The sequence below is a fragment of the Hydra viridissima genome, unplaced genomic scaffold (assembly GCF_058129835.1).
Source record: "Hydra viridissima isolate aposymbiotic clone 2 unplaced genomic scaffold, HvirCarnegie_v1 scaffold_15, whole genome shotgun sequence".
NCBI lineage: Eukaryota > Metazoa > Cnidaria > Hydrozoa > Anthoathecata > Hydridae > Hydra > Hydra viridissima.
Genome location: NW_028324314.1, coordinates 632,473 through 644,919, shown reverse-complemented (window position 1 = coordinate 644,919; position 12,447 = coordinate 632,473). Strand labels below are relative to the sequence as shown.

The following is a 12,447-nucleotide window of genomic DNA, read 5'->3' as shown; positions in this document are numbered from 1 at the left end:
AAAAAATGCAAAGAAAAAGCAATCTTTTTTATGAAGTATGATTACAGTGTCAAATTTACTAAAATAAATCAATTACAAACTTACACTGATTAAGATTTGTGAATCAAGTATAGTCTTGTTAAACAAATTATTTGAATCAGGAAGTGTAAAACCATATTCATCACTTTCACCTTTTTCTGATGAGCCAATAGAATCATTGCTCAAACTACTTGGATATTCTTTTCTTAACACAAAATTAAAATGGTTTGTTTGACCAACTGTTGCATTTTCACTTGGAACTTTATAAGATTGTGCTGCAAAGAAATAATCATCCATAGATTTGAACAGCTTTGACATCAACTCTGCATTTTCCTAAGGAAACAAGATTATTTCAAATGAATACCTGTTTTATTTTTATTTTTTGAGGTTTTATAGTTTTTTATTATTGCTTTTTTTTTGCTGCTATACCTAGTTATCATTGATTTACTTAACAAGTAAATAAGTAACTGCGTGTACGTCTTTTCTTAATCACTGTTTTTAATTTAGTTTAAAAATATAAAAGCAGCATTTTAATCAAAGTCACTAAAATGCTTCTTTTATAAAACAAGGGTAAATTTATTCTAAATCAAAATTTAATTACATATTCTTTTGTAAAATTGTCATTAAACATAAACATAAAATTGTCATTAAACATCTTAATTAGAATACTTTTAAAATAAATAAAAAGAATGTAAAGAAAAAACTGCTGCATAAACCAACATATGAAAAATAAAAACCAACATATGATAAATAAAACCAGTTAGACTAAAGACCACTGAGCGCAAATAAAATCTTTAGGATGAAATATCTTTCTAAAAAAAAGTACAATTCTTCTTAGGAAGAATGCAGATTACTTAAATCTATTATGAAATATCTGTTCATGAACATAAAAAATTTATATCTTGCAATTATGCATCAGCCGAATAAAATATTAACAACAGAAGTTAGGTAACCAAATCATTTTGTCACATTTTTCAAACCAGGAAAGCTTCTATATTTTTTCTTACAGGAATGTTATCATAGATTTATGGCTAAGGTAATGAACAAGAACTACATAGATACATAAAATGGGTCAAACTTCCATATAGTAGCATCACATACAATACCAGCAATTATGCCTGAGATTTTGAATGGGTATTATATTGTGTGTGTTTTATCAATTTTCTCAAAAGTTAGCTTTTTTCTTACTGGGTAGTTTCTCAAGATAGCATTTTTAAAACATGCCCTGGTTTAGTTTGTGTTCACCTTAGTTCTCCCTTTTTCAAGGTTGGTTTTGGATCAGGTTCAGACTGATTTTTATTATCCACAGAACTTGGTTGTCTTTCTTTAGATAAACTAATTTTATGCATTTGTAATGGTTTTATGGTCTAACAATTGATAGTCAAAATAGAGAAATTCTTCATTTATTATTTGATTGGTTCAAACTCTTGTTATTTTTTATTGGTTCAAACTCTTGGATTTAAAACATTTTACACACATTCTATGCAAACTTTGAAATTAAATATTATGAATGCACTTATTATTATTCTTTATTGGGTATTTTCAAAGAAAGCCCTTAAAGCGTTAGATTTAAGGGCTTTCTAATATTCTGAATTTCACCTTAGTATACTTCTTGAGCTGTTAAATTATTTTAGGCTTGTCCCCATTAGAATAACTTGTCTGGTTTGTGGCCCTTGTTTTTAAACCTGTTGGTGTAGCTTTAAAAACTAAGATTTAAAAAAAGTTTCTAAATGCTAGAATCACAGGCCAATATCTCCTGTAAGAGTGACGATTAAAAAAATATCTGACACTTCCTTTACTATTACCTCACTCTAGACTTAAAAGTAAAATAGAAATTTTCACACTAGAAAGAAAAATTAAAAGGAAAAATCTCTTGCAGTAAACTCTGGTTTTTAAAACAGCAACTCATGCTCCTTTGGTTGTAAGTAAAGCCATTTAAATCGTATTTCTTAATCAAGTTCACATTTGTTGTAATAAGCACTGTACTAATATTTTATTACATAACAGAGCTTAAATTTAAAATCAATTTCTAACCATCTGCAGTTAAAAAAAAGGGTCTATTGTTCATTTTTTAGATGACTTCAGTACAAAATGTTCAAACTTTTTTTTAAATTCTGTGAAAAGAAGTAAAAAGAAAATATTTTTTGTAGTGACACAAATTTTACCTAAAAAAAAACAACTGTAATGACAATAACCTTTAGCAAGTGTTAAAGAAAAATAACTTTAGAAATAAATTTAACAATTACTTTGACAACATTTGACGATGGTGTCGTTTGAACAGTGGGATTAACAAAACCTGTAATTAAAAAGAATTATCAACAATAAATCTTTTTTGCATTTACTTACTATTTTATTTGCTCGACTAAAAAAATACAGCTTTACTTTAAAATCATTCAACTCTTGCATTAAGTCTCACTTGCACACAAAGACATGTAGTTACATTTAATACCTTTTTCAGTGTTGTTTACACTTGCCATGAACAAATTTGATATTGTATTAACAAACGGTTGAGTCATGGTATCAAAGTGGTCCGCTCCAATAGTTTTAAGGTTTTCTTTTGTAAGAAGGCCAGCCATTTTAACAATAACATTTGTTGCCATACTCTGAATAGCGCAAAATAACTAAGACTTAGTTTAATGAAATTAGTTTTTAAGTTTTAATGTCAATTTTGTGAAAAAATTTCATACTAGCACTACTATTACCTGAGCCTGTGGAACTAACTCATGTGGATTTTGGGATGATAAACCCAAAGCATCACCTACAATTTTGAAAGAATTCAAATCTTTTAAAGGAACCTGGTCAAGTAAACGAACCACTTGTGTGCGTGACTATGAGGAAATAGATAATGATAAATATGTTTTTTATAATTGCATGGCACAGAAACATGGAAAATGGTTGCCTAATTTCCCTATAGGACAAAATTAAAGGATTTTAACCAGAAATCCTAAATATAATTTGAGCATTTTTTTTATAACAGCATTTGAGGGCTTTTTTATGTATTATGAGCAAGTATAAATTAAACATGTAAAATTTACAGAGAAGAGTTTTTAAACTTTTACTAATCTGATCATCTTAAAACTAGTCAAAATCAATCCCCAAGGGTCTGATCTGACCCTTGACACATCAAAATTGGACCATAAATGACCATAAAAAATGGTTATTAAACTAAACCATAAACAAGGATATACATACATACATACATACATACATACATACATACATACATACATACATACATACATACATACATACATACATACATACATACATACATACATACATACATACATACATACATACATACATACATACATACACACATACATTCACACATACATACATACATACATACATACATACATACATACATACATACATACATACATACATACATACATACATACATACATACATACATACATACATACATACATACATACATACATACATACATACATACATACATACATACATACATACTACAGGCTCGTTTGTATTATCTCATGAGATATTGTTGTAGTCAGACAATGTTGACAATGATAAACACAATAATTATTCACCAAACATACAAAAAATTATTCACCAAACATACAAAAAATTTTAAACTAAAGACCCTAACTGTAGATCATACTAGTTTGTCAACATTAAGATTTAGTGTAAGTAATAGCTATCATAATTAGGTGCTTCTGCATTAAGAGCAGTCAAGGATGCAGGGTTTTTCAAGGATAATTTTGTGGATTAAAACCTAGCTCTGGGTCATAAAAAAATTGAAAACCTGTGAAGAAAAGTATGATAAGGAAACCAAAGATACACAATCTCTGATGCTCAATGCAAGAAAAGACCTTACAAAAAACTTGATTGTTGTAGAGCTAATATATCTTGAAGCTGTCATCTGTAAAAGATTTTCAATTTTTTATGTTTTTAGTTAGACATGCAGAAATTGTCTGTCATGTACTTATATAAAATTGCCTTTAGTTGATAAATTTCTTGACTCTAAACCAAAATAAATACCTCCAGTACAAAAATACACAAATAAAATACATTTTGTAAAAATATTATTTATTCACTCTTGTAAAGCATGTAAGAATCCTGCTATAAATATTTTATTCAAAGAAACCAAAGTTGTTCACATTCTGAGTCTTCTATAAATGCTTACTGTTATAATCAAAAACTTGATTGAAAAACTTGAAAAACTTGATTCAAAGACTTGATTTCCATAATCAGGATGAGTAGAAGTTCTGAAATCTGAGTATGTAGCTTCCAGTATTTTCTCACTTACTACTCCAAGTGGAATATTCTTTAACAAAATATATTGGTTTACGTGAAAAAAGACAGCATACACTTTGGGTGTAACTGTGATGTGTAATGAAAAATATGATTTGAATATTTGTATTTTTTGTTCAAATTCTTACTCAAGTAAAATTCCAAAATATGCTGACACAACATTTCTAAAACTTTGTAGTGTTTTGATAAACAGAGTTGCTTGATAAGCCAAACTTGTTCTGGTCATAGTGTCCAAAATATTAGTATTTTGGAGAAGTTTGTAGCAGTCGTTGCCATTGAAATGCCTGCCATGATATTGCTGTTGTTCTAGGTGAAAGGCGTGGTGCCTTTCACCTTTTGGCATCAGGCCATCTACTGGAGGTGAAGTTTGTTATAAACTATAAACCATAGGCATAATGACTCAGAGAAACATGAGTCATTATAACTATAAAATGCCTTCGTGCCATTCGAAAAAAGATATGCTAAAAATGTTTTAACAAATATTTTAACATAATACTACGTGTCAACAATATATCTGCAAAATTAACAAAAACAAAAATAAAATGTATAAAACTTTTATTTATGGTCCAATTATAAATTGCCAAGAATCTATCTAGGGGTAATTGAACACAATCAATCAATATATGCTGATTTAGGATGATCAGAACAGCAAACAAAAAGTTATAAAGTTGTAAACAAAATGTTTTTGTATTAAAGAAAAAGTTTTTGTGTAAAATAATTTTTATTTTTAGATAAAACTAATATTTTGAGACTCAAAACATTTTAAACATTTTAAAGCAAAATAAAAAGAATTGGTTTTCAGTATCATATAAGTAAAGTACCATATATGTATTCATACATATGCATACATATACATACATTTACATATATATACATACATCATACATATACATATACATACATACACATACATATACATACATACATTTACATACATTTACATACATATATGTACATAAACATACTTATACATGCATATTCATACATATAAACACATATGTATACATGTAAATGTATGCATATGCATGTATATGTATGTATGAGAGATTTTCAGCTTAGGTGAATTAGAATAAACTATAAAATACAAATTATCATGTTAAAAAAAAACAAAAAAAAAAACAAGAAACCTGAATAGCTTACATCTTGCAGACGAGTTAGTGCTTGCTGCTTTTCTTGGTTTAATTCTTCATTATCAATCATACCAGTTAACCTATTTACAGGAGGTGGTGTGCTGTTAAAAAACTTACTAGATTCTTTGTTTGTAGTGGAACTAACTGCTTGAACAAGATTTGCAACGCTTTGTGTATCATTCAAACTGATTCCAGTAAGCAAATCTGTAACATTGACAGCCTTAACATTTGGAAATACCTGTATTTAATTAAAAACTTGTTTATAAAATAGATTGAACTATTTGTGAAAATGATGTTTTAAAGCATGGTCAAAATTTAATTGCACAGTTGTTTAAAAAAAAATTTATAAAAAAAAATTTAAAAAGATTTTTTCCAGCGCAAAAGTTTTTATTAGATTTATAGGTCCTTATCATTAACTACCATCACACAGGTTATGCTTAAAATGAGTAAACACAATAGCACTTTTCTGGTCTACTTTATCTGAATTTTTCACCCAAGTATTTCTTTTGCATTTTAACATATAATAAAGCCACAACAATCAAAAATATTCAATCAGAACTTCAGCATGTGGTGTCCCTTTAAGCTTTTTTGTGATTTGAAACATTTTTTGTTATAAGGGTTTCCACAATTAAGAAAAATAAAGACCAAAAAACAAACATCTATTTCCGCCTAACTATACTTTAATGATCGTGCTAAACTTTTCTAAAATAGATACACTATCCTTTAAAACTAAGGGAACTCTAAAGTAAAATGTTTGTTCAGAAAATAAAAGCATTTTAAATGATTTTAAAACAATTTTATCTTATAAACCTTTATTACAATTTTTTATCATTTTTTATATTAATTTGCAAATAAATGTAGAATATATTCTTGCTTTGTTTTCACTTCTTTATGACTCTCTTTAAGCCGTTTTTTTTTGTATGAATACAAAACGGTACAAAACAGTAACATTTCAAAACAAAGGGAACTTTTGCCTTAATACCATGAAATTGTAGAACAGCAATGTAACTTAGTCATAGATAAAGAAGACATAGTTTTTAAAACAGCTTTTTGTTCTACATAAAACACTACAAATGTTGTTAACTTGAAACTTACAGTAAAACAACTGAAAGACAACAGAATGGCACATAGTAAATATAATAGTGTTTTCAAATTAAAAAATGATGTTAAACATTATGTGTGTTTCTTTCTTATGAAACAAAAACATTTATCAGAACATGAAAAATGTTCTGAAACTTAACTTTAAAGATAGAGTCTTGTATCAGACATTTCTTCTTGGAAACGAGTTTTGAATTTCTGATTTGTTTTGTAGACACCGGACTTTGGTTTTTCGATTTTCTTACGAATTATTACAATTAAATAAAAATTGATGATTACAATATAATATAATTATTATATTAATGAAATATAACTCGCTTTAGTAACGTTTAAATGATCCGCCCCGCCGTTTGTATTGTTTAAATGATCCACCCCGCTGATCCGCTCCGCCCTGCCGTTTGTACCTACTCAAAAAAGACATTCTGTAACGAAGGTCCGTAAAATATAATCGTGTTTTCAAATTAAAAAAGTTTTTTGATGCTGGAACAACACAAAGTGAATTATGTAGAAGTGTAAAACTCAAGAACCAGTCAAAATTTACAAAATAAATACATTCTAAGTTATTTCATAAGTTATATGAAATTCTAAAACTTCCAGAGAGTTCTGATGCCTGAATTTAAAGTGTAGGCAATTTGTAACCTCAATCATCAAACATCTATTTATATGATTGTAGATATTTTTAGCATAGTGTTTATTTAAATAACATGATAAATATTTTATGAATTATAAATACATAAAACATAAACTAAGGTAACCAGGATGACCTAATTATAAGCAGTAAAAATCTGCTAGCCTAAATTAGATTCTGAATGGTCTAAACTAGGTTTAGGTGGTCTATCAAGGCTATTTTTATATTTATCAGTTCTAAGGACATAATTCAATTAAAAACTCATTAAAATGTGGCTTAAGTAAGTAAACATTACTACAGAGTTGGAAAAGCAGAAACCTATGGATATTTAAGAAGTATAAAATTAGAAAAAGAAATTTAAATAACTTAAAACTTTAAAAATAATTTTGTTTGTTATTGTTTTTTTCTGTCAAATAAAATGATTTGTAAATTTCAATAAAAATACATGTATACTATTTAAAAAAAAAAAAAAAAAAAAAAAAGAAAGAAGGTTTTTAAAAAAGAGGCAAAAATATTCAAAAAGTGTAAATTTTATAATGTTGAAGGTAAAAAAAAAATTAAACATTTTCAAAAGATGTCAATTGGACTTTTTAAAATAGTCATAAAATGTGAAAAAAGAATAGCAGTCAGACTTGTGAAAATTCAGAATCTTTGAGAGACAGAGCTTTAAAAAAGCTTAACTTTTCAAAAATGTGAGAAGCTTAGCTCTTTTTCAAAAATGATATTTAGCATTTTGGAAAAGTCCAACTTTTAAAAGTCAAAACCATAAAAAAAAAAAACACTTTTTTTATTTTTCCAATTTTTTTACATTTACCACATTAGTTTTTTTAAGTTTTGAATTAACAGGTTTTTAAACATTCACTAGTGTTTGTGTTGAAAGTGGCGTTGTTCTTGATCTTCTTCAGTTAACACAAATATCAGTACCATGTAGAAGCATTCTTGTTTAATATAGTAACGCATTCTTTTTACCAAGAAACACCAATTCATTGCATTATTTCATTCATTAATTATTTATAGTCAAATAGTTATCACAGTTTTGGCAAAGAATGCATGACAAAAAAATCAAAACTTTTTTTGTTGAAATTTCAAAAATAAGAACTACTTTGCCCAAAAAAAATGCATAGAATTGATGAACAATAACTTTGTCAACAAATAATTTTGTCATATTCTATAATTCTAATAAATAACTTATCTAAATTGAATTCTGAGATACTACAAGTTCTCCCCCCGCCCCCCCCCCCCCCCCCTATTTTTATGCTGATTGTATAGAGTATAATTATGGAAAATCAAATTTGGATAATTTTTAAAACCCAGAATCTATATTTTTGTACTACAGTTAATAAAAGATTAATAATACAAAGGCTACTCAGAACATTTTTTAACAAGTAATAGTAATTAAGAAGTTTGCAGCCTGTTTGCAGAAAGGTTCTAAATATCTTTAGAATTTCTGTAGGGCAATTCATTCATGCACTGAACGCTCCTACACCTGGAACTGAACATAGTGGGAAATGGATCTTTGCAAAAAGTTAATGAAATTAAGATAAAGGCAAACATATAATGATGAGGGAGAGGAGTTAAATCTTAGACAAAGTTATGATTTACATTTGCAAAGTGCCAAACAAGTTAGGAACCAGAGGTCAAGATCAGAGAAGCCAGAGGTCAAGATCAGAGAAACCAGAAGTCAAGCAAAAAGAAAGAGAATCCCAAGGAATATTATGGATTTGATTTACAAAAAGCTTTTTCATATTCAAAACTTTCTGTTTCGCTAGCATATTATACATGAAATCTGTATGCATATAGCTTAAACGTCCATAATTTCCATGATGATGATGTCAAGATGTATGTATGTGATGAAGTTAAAGCTTCAAGAGTTTCATAAGAAGCAGCATCATGCATTTTAAAGCATATGAATGATGTAATTACTCTAAAACACATAATAGCTTACAATGATGCTTGTTCAGCCCAAAATTGTAACATTGAAGTAGCATTGACATGGATGAAAATTGCTAAGTCTTCAAATAATAATATTGAAACAATAGACCACAGGTTTTTGGTATCTGGTAAATAGACCACAGGTTTTTGGTATCTGGTTTCTTTTTGCCAAATTTTTCCTTTCTGCCAAATTACTGTGATTTTGAGTTAGTAGAAATAAAAATAACAAATTACTTATACAACCCTTTACATTGTTATGAATTGATCGAACAGTGTAGAAGAAATATATTTTTGATACAACGAATGTTGCAGGACAATTTTATTTCAACAAAAATTACTAGAAGAGTCAATGACAAGAAGATTAGAAAATACTGCATGTGGAACTGCTGCTTAGCTGCAAACTTAATGGATGAAAAATGAACCTTATAGGATGATTTATAAAACTTCTTTAGACTGAAATTCACATGAATTCCACATTTTAGATCTTTTAGACCAAAAATATATGGAAACATCAAATCATTTCCATTTCATGCAACTACTTGACTAGTAATGGTCAAGAAGTTGCATAAAATGGAGTATAAAAACATAAAGTTATTTGATTACAACCCTATCTTCCTCCTTTTTTTTTCAAGAATATTTCAAGAATCTCAAACTCATAATATTAAAGTCTTCAAGTGATAAAAACGGATTTCAAAAAAACTTTGTGAATCTGCATGAGCTTTTTTATTAAAAGTATTCCTTCAATTAAACTTTAAGTTTTTCATTTCTTTGAGTCATTTAGTTAACTTTGTAAATGGTCTAAGTCAATTCAAACTCTGAAAAACAACATTTTTTTTATGAGATTTACATGAATTTCACATTCATAACAAAATTTATCATCAAGACAAATAAAATTCTAAATTAAAATGTTACAGATTAAAAAAATATGTCTTAATTTATTCAAATGTAATTCATTAAATACATTGAAACCAAAAATATACAACTTTAACCACTTTCATAATTATGGGTATAAATTGTGAACCTGAATTCTCTGAGTGCTTAAATTTACCAATGTTAGCATAATTTTGATAATGTTTATTGCTTAACAAAAAATGAATAATTTTCTAAGTGTCATCTTCACCCTTTTTTGACTTCAAACTGATTATGATTATAAAACCTGTTATGAGTTGAGATTGAAAAATAAAATTTTAATTTAATGGTTTAGAATGTAAGAGCTGAATATCACATGCTTAAATCCTGACCATGCTTCATCTTTTCATAAACATTCATCAAAATTTTCTTAAATCGCTCCGAAAATACTGGAATATAATTGGTTAGTTAAAAGCAACTGTTATTTTTAATCCTAAGTAAAAAAAAATATATTTTTAAAGCTTTTTATTCCATGAAAATACCTTAATATAAAGACTGTTGAATTCGGTGTACGCTTTATATTTCCCGCTCACTTTTATGAGTATATTTATTTTATAATCATTTTCTTTGTCACCTGGACCCATCATGAAGTCAATTAAACTTGGTTGATCAGTAGTTGCTGCATTTAATATGGGAAAATCAATATTTGTAGTACTGCTTAACTTCATTCTTTGAGGTTGGCCATTGTCATAGTAAAATCTGTAGCTTAGCATGCCTTCAGAATCTGTCCAGTCTTTACAAACAAGTTTAAACTTGGTCTCTAGGGCAAAACCTTCAGTTGGACTTTTAAAAAGAAAGAAAATTTATAAAAATTACCAAATAAAATTTTATGTAAACAAAAAAAAAATGAGAAAGTTAATCACATTATTGAATTGCTAAACCAAACAAATTATTTTAAAATTCCTTGTGACACAATCCTGCATTTTAATACCTTAACTTGTTTGACCTACTAATGTTGATTTGCTGTTGCATTTGATTATGGTCAATAATAGGAATTATAGCTTAATTATGCTATGATTTCTTGATAATTTATTGTCAGTTTTTTCATCAAAGCAAAGCAGAAGTTTTTTCTTTTTCAATATTTTTTCAAACTTTAAACTTTTAGCATTGATACTTGCAAACTGTACAGTTCATAATCCAGTTAGATTCATGGTTAAAAAAAGCACTAATTTTTTTTTGTGAAAGAAAGACTATTTCTTTAGATAAATGATTTACAATAATAACTGTAGTGTAATTAAAAATTGTGATAACCATTAAAAGAATCCATTACTTACTTTATGTAACAAACTCCTGGGACTGGTTGAGAGCATGTGGACTTTTTAAATAAAAACTTAACTTTCTTGATTGAGTCTGCAAAACCAACTTCTAAACGAAATGTGTAACTTTTCATTTCAATGAGAATATCATTATTGATAACAAGGCTGGGAGTCGAAAAACCTGTCGTTGTAGCATTTTGAGAATAAATTTCAGGAGGCTTTTTTCCATCATCATCCGTGATACTCCACTCTGCAACTAATCTGAAAAATAAAAATTTTGAGAGTTAATTTCAAGAGGAACATTCACTCTCAAAATCTTTCACCATCACTCCATTTCGCATTTAATCTGAAAAAGAGATGCTGAAAAAAGTTTAACTTAAATATTATAAAAGTTGTCAAACTCAAAAAACCTCTTGTTCACCTCTCATTGTTAACTTAAAATTAACTTTAAATTCTTTACTGTCTTTTTTACCTCCCATTGAATTATAACCCTCACCTTTGTGCACCACAATCTGCACATTCATATGAATATATAACGCGATCTTTAAAGTTTAACTTTATATCACAGTTCGATATGCATCTAAATATTGAATGAGAGTTACTATAAAATCAATGGATAAGAAATATCATAAACAAACTTCACCAATAAATGTTATAAATACTCATTAAATACCAATCTTTTGTAAAAATACTTGATAATAAGAATATGGAGAACGCATATAAAATAGCCTGGTAACTAAAATTTAAATCTTAAAGCCTGTTTACCAATACATTTTTTCAACAAAAAGCAACATTAGAAACCTAAAATAATACAAGTTTAATTTTTATTTTCTTATTTTTTTTTTTAAATCTGTTTTAAAGCAATAGGCTTCTGAAACTTCATGGAAAGAGAATGATATCCAATATTTGGAATAAAAACCATTGAATAAACTTTATTACTATAAATAAAATTTTTAAAAAAAGCGCTATTAACAAAGTCACATTTTCTTTTATTTTAGAAACCAAAGCAGAGGTCACAGTTTGAAATGCGCAACAAACAACTTTTTTTAATTCACAAAATAAAGCTATAACTTTGATGCTTTATGTCTTTAATGGAAATCGACATAGTTAAACTTAACATTAAACAAGATTTTTGAGATGTTTTTTCTTTATTATCTAAAATTTACTTGTATTAATAAGATAATGAACTAAT

The 12,447-nt window shown here is 27.5% G+C and overlaps 1 protein-coding gene across 2 annotated transcripts in view; it reads right to left on the bottom strand.

Moving 5' to 3' along the window:
• The window catches only part of LOC145192859 (polycystin family receptor for egg jelly-like), a 40,733-nt gene that overhangs the window by 13,232 nt on the left and 15,054 nt on the right, over positions 1-12,447 (bottom strand). For both annotated transcript variants that reach the window (XM_090072431.1, XM_090072430.1), the window contains 8 exons: positions 11,752-11,835; positions 11,274-11,516; positions 10,482-10,782; positions 5,443-5,670; positions 2,721-2,846; positions 2,468-2,621; positions 2,265-2,314; positions 85-351 (listed from right to left, as the gene is read on the bottom strand). In XM_090072431.1, coding sequence (XP_089928557.1) covers positions 85-351; positions 2,265-2,314; positions 2,468-2,621; positions 2,721-2,846; positions 5,443-5,670; positions 10,482-10,782; positions 11,274-11,516; positions 11,752-11,835 — 1,453 coding nt within the window. The remainder of the gene's footprint in view (positions 1-84; positions 352-2,264; positions 2,315-2,467; positions 2,622-2,720; positions 2,847-5,442; positions 5,671-10,481; positions 10,783-11,273; positions 11,517-11,751; positions 11,836-12,447) is intronic.